The sequence below is a fragment of the Nothoprocta perdicaria genome, unplaced genomic scaffold (genome assembly GCF_003342845.1).
Source record: "Nothoprocta perdicaria isolate Ctin4 unplaced genomic scaffold, notPer1 scaffold_9, whole genome shotgun sequence".
NCBI classification, from domain to species: Eukaryota; Metazoa; Chordata; class Aves; order Tinamiformes; family Tinamidae; genus Nothoprocta; species Nothoprocta perdicaria.
The window spans coordinates 4697071-4710521 of record NW_020456198.1 but is presented as its reverse complement, the minus strand read 5'-3'; the positions used below and the strand labels follow the sequence as shown (position 1 = coordinate 4710521).

At 42.4% G+C, this 13451-nt stretch overlaps 1 protein-coding gene across 1 annotated transcript in view; it reads left to right on the top strand.

The window, feature by feature from the left end:
- Positions 1 to 13451, top strand: part of PTPRG (protein tyrosine phosphatase, receptor type G) — a 364795-nt gene that overhangs the window by 70094 nt on the left and 281250 nt on the right. The window contains exon 2 of the mRNA XM_026052517.1: positions 8393 to 8497. Within this exon, the coding sequence (XP_025908302.1) occupies positions 8393 to 8497 (105 nt within the window). The remainder of the gene's footprint in view (positions 1 to 8392; positions 8498 to 13451) is intronic.

The window sequence follows — 13451 nt, the reverse complement described above, 5'->3', positions numbered from 1 at the left end:
ACAGCTCTGGTACCTTTGCAATGCCGCTGTTGGTGCAGCTTTGGGTGAGCAAATGCTGGGCTCTCAATTGCTTTGGCATTAGGGACGTGTGAGTTTGGGCAACGGGGACTCCTGGCAGCATCAGTGCCAAACTCTTCCCCAGGAACAGTCTGCCGTGGCCTCGGGCAGGAACCGCTTCTGATCGAGCGGGCATTTGATATCCCATGCTCTTGTAGTGGGGCCATATTTAAATGTTATATTGGGCAGGGAAGGAGCAGCAGGAATGACCTCAGATGTTTCTAGGGCTACAGCAATCATCTCGTAGCAGTGGTCAGGAGAGCACCTTGCTGGGCTCTTGCAGCCTGCTTCTCGGGGCTGGCGCTCAATATAATGTAGATTAGCCATAAAGGCTGTGGTTGTTTTACTCATGCATGTCTCTGCTTATGTTGGGAACAAAGATGAATTTAATGGGATAGTGACTTGAGCAACAACCTGTAGGCTGCCTCCAGGGCTGCTGTCCTGAGTTCCATGCACAGAGCAGCTGCTGCACAAAGCCCTTTGCTGTGTTGATTTTGACCAGTCGAATCATTTTTTTTAAGATGCTTCCTGCGAGGCTATGTTTTGAAAATGGAAAAAGGCCTTAATGCCTTGCTGCCTTTTTTTTTTTTTTTTTTTTTTTTTTTTTTTTTTTAGTAGCTAAACTACTAAATGCTCTTCTAAGGTCTCATTTTTTCATTTATTTGTTTAGTGGTTGCCCTTATGGTACCGTGTGTGTACCTCATTGTGTGAGAATGCGTTCATGAGGCAAGTGTTTCCAGCCGTAGTTTTACCTTCTGTTCTAACACCTGTAGGGTTAGATACTTCTGCAGTAAGGCAAGAAGTGCAACAAAGACCCACTCTTCTGGCCTCCAGCTTTTATTGCTTGCTTGACTTGAAGCTTGCACCTGGGAAAGCAGTACAAAAGATACCAGAGCTGGCTTGGAGAGCAGTTGTTTTGCCCTGATACCCGGGTCTTGGTTGTCTTGGTTAGCTCTGACCTGGCTCCTCTGTGTAGCAGAGTTTTACCCACTTTCTCCCTGGGGTCTGCTGTGATTCAGCTGGCCCTGCTGAGAGAGCATTGCTTTCCTCAGGAGGTCAGCCTTGCTTGTGACCCTCTGTTCTGAAGTTTTATTTCTGTGTTTGCATGAAGCATCGTTATGAATAAAATTCTGAGGTGATGTGACCTCTCTGAAGTACAGCATGGAGAGGCTGCGAGCAAGGACGAGGATCCCTCCTTTTGAGAAATGCAGATAATGATGGTTAACAGAAGTCTGAGGGGCTGTGCAGGATGCTGTGCAGGGCCCAGCATTTTCAGAAATTTCAGTTGTTTCCAATTATTTTTTGTCTGACTACTTAAATCGAAGATGTCTGAAAGGAGTCCGATTTTCAGGATGTACTGTGCCTTGGTCTTTAAAGTATCTTAAATGAAATGCCTAGAATACCAGTCTGAAAAACTTTGTCTTCAGTGACATGCAGGGAAATGTCAGGGAATGGTTCAGGGAGGTGAAGATTTTCTTCTGAGTTTGAATCAAATGTGCTTGGCCTTGTAGTTATCTGATCTGGGATGAGTGATGCTAAAGCCAGGCCCTCTCACAGTTTCCTCTAGTACCACCTTTGCACAATGTTTGCCAGTAGCACCAGTGCCATCCTGGAGGAGTTCAGCTCTCTGGTCACCTCTTCTGCTCAGCATCTGTGTCTTCTCTTGGGAAGAGATGATGATCAGGGATTTTTTCCTGACAAGTTGCCCATATAGTGGTAGATGTGAAGTCCATCCCATGGTCTGAGATCCCTTGGTCCAAGCGTATTTTACAAATCCTTTGGCAGAAACACTGCAGTAGGGCAGAGTCCTCATGGGAAGGAGGATGCTGCAGTCAGTTGAATTTGTGTTTATTTAGCCTGAAATAGGAATTGTTGGCACTGTTGCTTTTCTGGCCAACTCTACTTATTCCTAGCAGAAGTGCGGCTGGTTGTGCCAGTTGAGGTCTATGATCCAAAATCACTGTCCATGTCTCACCTTGCCCAGCTGATGCCAAGAGTGTGTATAAGCCACCAAATGCAAAACTAAGCCCTTTCTGATCATCCAGCAGCATCTGTCTCTTCCTGGCCTCCCAAGCTTCCTTTTATGAGCGCCCTTCATGGGACGCAGTTAGTGTGATGTGAAGTTCCCTGGCTCTCCTGCTAATGAGCTTCACTTGTCTCACTGCAAAGCCAGACGGGCTGAGAGAAAGATCCATGGAAACTGGCCATGACAGGGGAGAGTTTGGTTTGCTCCTCCTTGGGAAGGCATCTGCTCTGCCTGAGAGTGGCTGGCAGCACTTGGCACGTGCTGCGGTGCCTGTCCTTGTTCTGGTTTTGCCTCAGGGTTGCTCTGAATTAGACTTTTTTTTTATTGCCCTTAAACTCCGTCCCTTGAAATGTAAGAAAAAGATTGCATTGAATCTGTTTTCTGCTGCTTATTATATCAACTGTAATGCTTATAGGACTTGGGTTGTAGTGATACATTGGAGTAGAGCAAAATGCATTACATGCAGCTCCCGGGGTTTGAGTGGAACAGGTTACCAAGGGTTAATGCATCTGTTGACTGGTGTATTACTCATGTTTGGGGCAAGGACTTTTAATTCCAGTAGTTAAATTAATCCCCGCAGTTTGACAGTGTGTTCCCTGGTCTATTTTTCATCTTCAAATTGCAGTCTGCTGGTTAGTTCCTGTAAAGGCCTGCTGTGCTCTGCATTTTTGCTCTTGTTCTTGGGCTCTGCAGTGCTGCTACATCGTCCATTAGGCCCAAGGAGAGCAGAGCAAATGGTGCAAGAAGTCGCTTCACTTTTAGGAATAGATCTGTGGGTTATGTTTACATGGGAATTGAAGGTTGGCTTGAGTGACTGTCGTCTGGGGAAATGACATCAGGTCAGGTGTCTGTTACTTGGTCCAAGAAACAACTTCTTAAAGCTCCCACATTATGTTAATGTAAGGTTGTTTGTGCAAATGGCCTGAGCATTCATAGGAGAGTAGAGTTTGTCTTTTATCTGATAATCAGAAGAAATCACTGCAGCATAATCAAAGGAGGAAGGCTCATTCAGAATATAATTTGTTGATGCTGTCTGACCACCATATGTTGTTTTAACTTTCATCATTTTTTTTGGCAAGATACAAAATAATCTCTGCAAAATACGGGAGTACGTGGCTGAGGAGTCTATTTAAAAGTAATGCACTATTAAAATGGATTGGCTGTGCCTGAAATATTGCTAGATTTATTTGCTGTCAAAGGTGGTAAAATATTTGAGGCAAATGGCCTAGTTTTGTTTAGGGAGTTGCCTGTGGAAGAGCTTAGAGAGATGGATTTAACCATTTTTTATTTTAATTGTGCAAATATATTTTAATTGTTACACATTATAAATCAGTTTGCTATCAGTTATTTTCTTTTCACTCTTTTTTCCTTCCTGGCCCACTGCACTGTATTTATTCTAACAAACTGCCTGGAAGCCTGAACTCTGTCAGCTGAGCGTGTGCTGTAGTGAAGAGCTGTAGCGAATGCAGCTTACACCTTGCCCTGTTCTTCTGAGCACGGCCCAATTAAAAATATAGGAAATGCACCTAGATAAAGACTTTATTTTTTTTTCCGTCCTCTCTCAAAGCAGCTTGATGCTTTAGATTTTCAGATGGCTGAGAGTCTCTGGTGACTGATCTGCTAAGGTCTGTGGAAGAGATGATGCAGGGACTCTTCAGGTTGTGTTTATATGCCTCTTCCATCCCCCCTGTTTAAAATGCATTGCTGTGTACTTTTTCAAAAAAAAAAAAAAAGACTTTTTTTGACTGTGTACAAGCTGCTTGTCTACAAGCCTCTGTTTGATGCAGATCTAATTACTAACATTCCTTACAGTTCAGCATTTGGCTAAATGCTGTCAGGATTTTATTCTTACCCTTCCTGATTTAACAGTTTTCTTAACAAATTCTACTAGTCTGGCTCTAGCAGCTGGCCAGTTTTCCAGCAGTAGCACCTGGTTGAGCTACAGTACCGAAATGTGTCCACGTTAGGGACTTAGACTAAATGGATTCAGCACTGAGCTTAGCCTGCAGGGGCAGGCTACTGAATTAATATTAGTTGGGCTCTGTGTGTACCTGAGGGACTCTGTACCATTTTAATCGGAATAGTTGAAAATGGATTTGTGTGCTGCTCTTCAGAGGAGGCTTAAAAGAATCAAAGTTTGGCACACAATCTACCTTGAGTTAATCTACCATCATAACTAATGATTTCACCATTCAGACATAAAGTATCGACCTTAAAGGGTTTTTTTACAGAGCTGATGGCTTGATTCTTTTTAAATGCTAATGCCCAGGGTATAATCTCTCTGAATAGTATAATAGCTTTATATTTAAGGTAGATTGGGGATAAAATTTTGTGTTTTCATGTGAACTATGAATGCCAGTAACGTATTCAGGCAGGAGCTACCTTATTTTACCTTTGAGGGTACTTATCAAATAATTTTTATTGGAAACTTAATACGTCGAGACAGTGAATGGGAAGCTGATGAGACTGCTAAGGAACATCACAGCATTGCGTTGCTTTTGCTGTCTGCAGATATGCAGCATGGTTGATTCATTTAGCACATCATCTGAAATCATGTAGTGTTCAGTACCGATTAAAATGATATGAAATTAGGTGTAAGAGATTCCTCCACGTTAGCTTTGAAGGATCCTGTGTGCACTGCCGAAACGGTTCGGAGAGGCACCGGCCCCTCTCCGGCGGCTGCAGGTGTTACGCCTGATAGATGTCAATACTGCAGCAGCAGCCAGAGGAGTTGCTCAGGATTTAATTTCACGCTTGTGTATCCCAGTGTCAAATTGGTCCCCTTCTCTTTTAATCGTGTATTTGCGAGTCTCAGACCATGTATTCTGGTGTTCATTACTCCTCTGCCATCAGTGTTGGCATGATGTATCACACTGAGCCGTGCAGTGGCTTTTTGGCCATCCTTTTTCTTCCTCTCTCTCTTGCTCTGTGTATTTGTGCCAGCCCCCTCTTCTTCCTCTATTTTGTCCATTTTATCCTGAGCCTTCTTGGGCTGACTTCCCCGCTTGTCCAGGATTCCCAGAAAAATGCAGCCTCCCCGTATTTGCTCTGTGCTAGGTGTTGGCTGCTCTCCAGCATCCAGTTCTGCAGGAATGGAGCAGGAAATCACTTCTCTGCACTTGAGCTGTTAACCATATTCCCCTTGAAAGAGAACAGTGGAAATATGTAGTGATTTGAAGTCTTAACTCTCATTTCTTCTAAAAATTGTTCCATCTTGAACACCAGATGATCTTGGTTGAGCTTGTCTGAGTCACCTTCATGATGGCTTTGGGAACTGTGGAATGAGTGTTTCACAGAAATAAGTAACGGTGCCCTGGATGGAGCTGAAGAGATCTTCTGGGTGTGTATTTCTTCCAGTGAAAGAAGCAACTTCAGTAGTACTGAGGCACCTGGTGAATCTTCATTGGGAGTGTCTAGTGGGTTAGTAGGAAGGCATTCTCTAGTGCAAGACACTCCCACCCATAGCTTCTTGTTCCCACAGTGTTTATTCCAGGGGCCCCATTGCAGGAGTGTGTGGCCACATTCTGTGAAGAGACCAGGGAATGGAGCCAGCCCAAGGAAGAAAACGGTGTTGAGGTTTATGGTGGAGGCAGTCCAGTTACCTTCCCAGGTCATGGCATAGATGGAGATTTTGACTTTCCATCCTTTCTGGAGGTCTTCAGGAAGGACACATGCATAAATGGCCAATGGCTGGCACATTATCACCCTTCTGTGAGGGGAGTGTTGACATTCACGTTGATCTGCCAACTTATTTTCCTCTTTTTTCTTTTTTTTCTTTTTTTTTTTTTTCTGTTGTCTGAAGAAGATACTTAGCAATGTAAGTTGCAAGTGTTTTTCCACGCTTCTTGTGGTAAATACTTGAGCTCCCCTCTTGGTTTGTGATATCATTTTTGCTAGAATTAGATTTGTGTACAAGATGACTCTTCACCTTTTGTAAGTATATATAAACCCATAAAAATATAAAGGGTCTATGCAAGAAACGAAAACTGTGTGTTTTCACAAGAATGTCAAGTTTTTAATTGCATAAATAAGATGCTGACTTAAGCAAATGTTCCGTTTCGTATTGAAGTGAGGGATTCATGAAGGCTGGGATTTGCATAATTTAATTTTCTGCACAAAGCGTACTGAGAATCAATAGAAAGCTTCACAGCCCTACCATAGTTGCCATGTGAATATTCTTTGGTTCAAGCTAAGAGAGTACAAAGGGTTTTTACAATTTGTTTTAAATGCTATGCACTGACCTCTTCAACAAATATAGATTTTTGACATAGTTTCCTCTTTTTTTTTCTGATTTGCAAGGCAAGCAGAAGGGTTCAGTGAGCAGATACCTGCATGACCCCATTGCTACCTAGAGGTGGTTGGGTGGTATCCCTCTGGCTGTAGGAATCTGCTTATTTGTGGAGGGAAAGGGGTATCTACAGGCTTTCGCCCCCTCTTTATGAGTATTAACAGAAAGAAGTTAACTCATGTCTCCTGTTAAAATAATAGGGAGGGACTTGAGTGTATTTCCCAGGGCATGTGAATTTAAATGAGTAATTGGGACAGTTTTTCTGAAAGCCCTTCCATCTACCTGAGTTATTTCTCTGTTTAGTTCCTTAGGACTTTTGCTGTCTTTGATATGTGAGGGTTTCTTTGCAGAGGATTTGGGTCTCCACACCCCTCATCCGTTATCTTTCTTGTTGATTTGAGTGGCAGTTGCCTCCCCTTCAGATAGAGATGCTAGGATAAATCAGAGAGATGACGAAAAATCTTTGTAGCATAATCTGTTTTAATGTTTCTAGCTCACAGCCTGGAGTGAATTAGAGTGCAGAAAGCTGCCAAGAAATTTGGAAAACTCATTCAAATTGGAGGCTCATAATTAATTGCACAATGTACCTTTGCTTGTACACGAGGAAATCTGACATTGGCAAAACTGTAATATCTTCCCTGAGATTTCTAGACTTTCTCTACCTATTCAGGGTTCCAAAAAATGCAGAAATCAATGATCCATGTAGCAGAACGAATGTTGTCTATACAGCTGAGCATATGTGCTCCTTGGACCCTCTCTACTGCTGTGGCATCAAGGGGGTGTCACCCAGAAAGTACCCCAAATTGGGGGAAAGCCAAATTCTGGGTTTTCAGTGCTTTATGTTCTGTAAAGGTTGATAACAAGCTCTGCTTACAGCCCTGCTGTAATTGCCTTGAGAATAGATGGGAATATAATGCTCAGAGTGGATGCATGCAGGTAGCGAAGCTTGAGGGGGTTTTTCCAAAGTTTTAATTAGAATTATTCAGCTAGTCCCTTACTGATCAAATAAGTGGTTTGAGATCAGTTTGACTAGAATTGCCACAGAGCCAGGTGGTGCATACTTCCTCTTCACATCCTGCATCTAAGGCTTTTTTTCTGTGTGTTTGTATGCATGTATTGTAACACAAAGCTCTTCAGCTGCAGTGCTCGGCAAAAGGTAGAATTCATTAGACTTTTTAAAAATATTTTTTCTTGACATTTGTGAATTTGCACACCTTCAGTTTAGTTCAGTCAGATGTATAGAAACAATAAACAAATTTGCATGTAGAAAAACCCCACTTCATGAAAGCTATGCTGAAACTATTCCTTGTAAAGGCAAAAAAAACACTAGCTGAATAAAGGAAAAAATACAATGCAAAAAGTCCTGGGATGCAATGTAGAAAGCTTTCTTTCCTGTTTTGGTTGCTGCATGCAATTTATTTTCTTTTGTGGGATTTAACAAGGTTTTACTCTTTCCTGACCCCTTACTCTCGCATCACAAGGCGTTGGAGTTGCCCACTGGATATTTGTGACTTACACAACCTTCCTGTGGCTGGAAGGCAGTGCCATGTGTCCGCCCTGCTCAAGTGCATTGCACGAAGTCTTGAGTAACGTGGTACATGCCACCGTCTTGCATCTGTGTTTTTAAAGATCTGGAAAGTACTTTTGTAGTATTACAATTTTATTTCTTTTTTTTTTTGAAATTATTGCAATAAACTTACACCGCTTTTAGGATTTAGAATGAGAAAAAGGAAATATATTTCATGGTTTGTGCTTGCTTGCTTGTGGCCATTAGAAGAACCTTATGGAAATGTCTGGCAGATTTTGTGCCAGATAGGAGCACCAGTGAGTCCTGTTCAGTGTAAATTGTCTTTGGATGGTGGGTTTTGATGACAAGAATAAATACAACCAGCATGCAATACACCTCTTGCCATTACTTTTAAGCAGTGCCAAATCCGCGTGGCCAAGTTTTAGAATTTGCAGCTTAAAATCCAGGAGTTAAGTACTGTTTTCCTAATGATTCCTGCTTCTTCTCTTCCCAGCTCTGACTGAAGGTTATGTTGGCTCCCTGCACGAAAGCAGACATGGGAGTTCGGTGCAGATCCGGAGGCGCAAGGCTTCGGGGGATCCCTACTGGGCCTACTCAGGTGAGCCGACCTCTCCAGAGGGCTGGCGGGAAATGTGGGGAGCCTCCCAAGTCAAAATGCTTTTGTTGCTCAGAAATAGGATTTTGAATTAGTGTTACAGCTTATTTTTTGTCTGCCTACCTCTTTGCAAACTGTTTCACTACCAACTTCTTACCTAGATGCAACCGTGTGCCAAAGCCCTCTAGAAATAGCTTTGGAAAACGTTATTTACTGGAATTTGAGTTTCCACATTAGACTTTGCTTCGGCTTGCACTTAAACTTGTGCTCTTTTCCCCTTCTCCTCGAGTCCAACAATAAATCCTGTCCCTGTTTCCCTCCCGTTCAGGCAGCAGTTTCCCAAGGTTGCTCTCATTTTCCACGTTTGCTATCGGCACACACATCCCCTGCCTTCTTGCAACCCTGTCAGTTACCTGCAGGGTTTCCCTTATTACTCTCCTGCTTCTTTGCATCTTTTTTTAGCATTCTTGACACTTCCAACAAAACCTGTATTATCCCATAAGCTTATTTTTCACCTTCTTTCTCTAATCAGTAGCTTCCCATGCTTGCTGTTTGCCTTTGAGCCTTCTAAGAAAATTCGCAAGAATCCAGGCCACAAGTTACTAGGAACTTTCCAATTAATGTTTTGTGAATAAATATTTTTCCACTGTGGTGTAGTGATGACTATGAGATAGATCAGCACAGTATCACAGCATGATGAGTGATGTTGAGAAGCCAGGATGTGATTGTGTTTCTTGTAAGTCTCTTAAAGTATAAGTGATGTCTCTGCACAATTTTAAAATGCCACAAATCAAAACGTACTTCAGAATGGTGCCTTAAACACACAGTGTGCAGCTTAATACAAGCTCAGGAAATTCCAGGTCTGTGTTTGAAGTTTTCAAGAAATTGGTAATCATGTTAGTAAGGATGTTGATGGTGTGCAAATAAATATCTAGCGTTTAGCAAGAATTTGTGAAGATTTCATGTGTCGTAATGACCTTATGCGTGCTTTTTGGAAGAGCTGTGATAAATTTCAAATAGTTGGTGCTCATCCAAGAGAAATGTCATGCCGGCCTAGTCTTATCTGAAGGAAAAATATTACTTGTAGGAAGTCTGGATAGTGATATGAGATAAACAAGCAAATGTCAAATTTTGACTGCCAACACCCATCTCTTATGCAGATCCTAAATTTCATTGGCATTGAATGAATATAGGTGAACTCAGAATTTTTTGTTAATATACGAAATAGCAGATGTCATATTTTCAGAATACAAAATGTTTCGCTCGAAGATGAGATCATGCAAGCAAAATTACTTAGCAGTGTAGGTCATTAGGTAGGATATTTTTTAGCTAAACTTGGAGATTAGTAACAGGTGGGAAAGTATTGTCACAAGTTTTATTTCCATATTCCTGTGTACTTGTAAGACTCCAAACTCTGAGTGGAAAAGTGAATCGAGGTAAAATTTGTATGTTGGACTTACCGGTCTGTTCCTATCTGCTGCTCTCTAAAATATTGCAATTTAAGTGGCCCTTGGCAGGTTTATTTATTTATTGTTACTGAAAAATGTATTTGGAATATTCATTGCAAGTTGTTAAAGGAAAATATCTGAAAAAAAGAAATCTCACATTAGCCTGTTGTATGTCAAAACTCTTTGCTTGAGTTATTGGACTTTTTTTAACTAGTCATAATTTTTTTAACTTGTCTCTGCATATGACAGTTTTCCTAATTCTATTTTTGTGATGGTTTAGTTTTTCCTCTGAGTAATATCGCTTGTTCACTCCTCCAAAAAAAGCTTTTACCACCCACTAATCCATTCAGATTTATGTCAAAATAAAATGTATAGTCCTGGTATGTAATTATACCTTACCTATTGTTTTTTGCGTCCTTTTGTTTTTCAATAAATCCCCTGCTTTTATGAGGAAAAGAGCCAATCCACAAGGTTTCCCCCTCGTGCTCCCCTAGAGAACAGACAGCAACTTCTCAGTAGTCAATCACATGCCACTCTACCTAATTAGTGTTATCTAATTAGAACCTTTTTGTCACTATTGCTGAGAAAAGGAGTAAATTAGGAAATGGAACAGGCAGAAATGATATATTTACCAGAACTTGTCAAGAAAGCAGAAGAGGATATCAAGGCATGTTCTCGCAGTGCTTTGTCAGGCTCGTGTTTGCACAGCATAGCCTGAAATGCCGGTCCCGGAGGAGAGCGGCTCGCTCGGTGCCGAGCCTTCCCGCTGCACAACACAGGGCTCAGCCACAGCTCTGGGGACATGAAATGCTGGAGTGAGGAAGCCCTGTGGATACTGCGTGTCCTGGTGGGACAGGTTACGTGTCCAGCATCTCAGCTAGCCCAGTCTGGAAGAGCCTGGAGATGGGAGTGCTCGTGGAGCTGCCATCTGTTTGGCTGCTTCCCTGTCGTATTCCTGGATATTTAGGCCGGTTCTCCTCCCGTTACTTGTGCAACTGGCCCAGCCCCAGCACTTTTACGGGTAAGGGAGAACATTGTGTTAGAAGGTAGAATGTAAATTTTTCTTCTCTTAAGGAAATTTGCCAGCCAGAGTAAATAAGACCTGTCCTCGAGGCTTTGTCCTCCTTAGGAGGTATCTGTCCTATATGGAGCTTGTGGAGTAATTCCACTGCAGCTCCTAGGAAACACTGTTGCTACCCCATGATGTGGATGGAGAACGGTCCAGGAACTGGCCTGAAGTTCTGGAGATGAATCTTTGTGGCCTTACAAGTCATTTATGGTGCAAGTATGGTTTGCCTTCTTGTTTGCAAATGTAATATTATTCACAGACACGTGTTCAGAAAGGATAAACATCAGTTACTGATTAGAAGTCAGAGCCCTGAGGTCTATAATGGCTTGTGTGAAGGCACATAAACGTGCTGTGACCCTGGAGACAAGATCCCTGTGAACTGCAGTGCCTTGGGCATGCCCCATACCAAGCACTGAGGTCTGTGCTGTGGGGATTGCCCTTCACTGGGCAGTTTTAAAGGACAGCGATTTTAAGCTCTATGAAATAAGCCCGTTGTCTCCAGACATGACTCCAACTATAACATTTACTCCAGCTGAGAAATAAAACCTGGGATTTGAGCAGAAAATAAAGACTAGATAATTAAATGAGGAAAGAAATCAAGGGCTGTTTTAAATGGGTTCTGTCAAAGAGACAGAGGGAAACACAATCAGCCTTTCCAAGGAAACTTTGTTAAGTCTAGGCTCATAGCTCTTTAAACCACATTCAGAAATGAGTCAAGAACACTGCAAAAAAAGAGCAACTTGTCCTTCAACAGCAGGAGTGAATGGACACTAAAGCTTCCTTGGATGCTCTTGTTCAGGATTTCTGATGGAAAGTTCCACCCAATCCCATTTCCAGGGGGATTGCTCCTTGTGCATGTATATACGTGTAGCTTTGGCCAAGGTTTGTGTTTTATGGTTTGCCTGAGACGTGCCAGATAGCACCTGGCTGCATCGTCTGCAGCTAACGGGAGTGTAGACTGGGAGCAGCACAGGGGAAGCAAGAAGTAGGTGTGGATCCTGGATGTGGTTCAGGGCAGTCCCGTTAGACTTCCTTTCAATATAACTTTTTCAGTTAGATTAATCATAACTGAATGAAGAGCAAGTTAAATATGTTTTGTACATATTTAATTCTTTGCAGAATGCTGCATGTTAATATCCGTAGTAGTGACAGATAACAACTCAGATATCCTCTCACCAATCTGGAAACATTTTTGTAAATATGTGTGTGGGTTTTTTTTTTTTTTTTTTTTTTTTTAATCTAAAGAGAAATCATACAGCAAGACACAGTCAAAGCGCCTACCAGACCAGACTGAGGGCTTTCTGACTGGCCCTCCCTGGAGCAGTGTATGGTATTTCACAAAGTGATAATATTCTAAGCATTAACGTGTTGCCTCTGTAAGTACAGAAAGCACTTCGCCAGTGACCTCATCAGCCCCTGTTTTACTATGCAATAGACCTAAAAATGGGAAGTGAGAGAGTCAGGAGCTTGGATGAGATTCTGGGATACCTCTTGACTCATATGCTCTTATTTGAAGCAGTAGAAGTCCTAAAAGGCTTACCTATATCCACCTAAACATATACCTACTCGTATCTTGGTTTTGATCCTTTTCCTTTTTTTTCCCCTCTGGAAAGCTACTACAAAAAACAACAGGAGAACTGTTGCATGAGGTCATGGAAAAACAGAAGTGGCTGTGGGGAAAGGTTTCTCCTTCCTTGCATACGCAGATTGGGAAATTCCTCTTGGAGGCTTTTGGAGATGACTAAGGCTGTGGTCTCGTGATCTCTTTCTTTTTCCTCGCCAGTATTTGTGAGGTGAGCAGGGCTGAGGGGGGAGTCTGGGCTGCCCTGGGCCGAGTGTGGCGGGACATGGTGCTTTCCCAGCTGGAGTTTCCCTGCTGTGGTACCTGTCCTGGAGCTCTGCTCTCCTGGAGGCTGCTGGGCCCCTGCCCCACCGCCTGACTCATGGTGGCCTCATGCAAGGAACACTCCCTCTAAGTAATCAAAACCATTCGGACTTGGGGAACAAAAGAAAGCAGGCATTGGCCAGGGATTCGTGCTTGCTCTTTTTCAGCTTATTTAACCATCTCTTTGTAAAAGAACCTTGTGCAGGAAACAGTTTTTCTTTTTTTTTTTTTCCCCCCACATCTTTAATCTTGTAGTATATTTCAGGCATCCTTTTTTTTTCCTTCTCTTTGTACCTTTGATATTTCTCATTTACTGTGTAAAATTATTAGCACTACTTAGGATGCTTCTGGGCTTTTTTGTGTGCTTGTTTTGACTGATGTTCTTTCTCTCTAAGATGTTAGATCCTTTCTCTGTGTGATACTGTGCAACTGTTGGGAATGTAAGTAGAAGTTAATAGAAGAAAAATAGGCTTCACGAGAGTAGGGATGACCCTGTGAGTGGAAGAAAAGTCCATTAAGAACAGGAACTGTGGTCACACTGTTATGCTAGTGGCC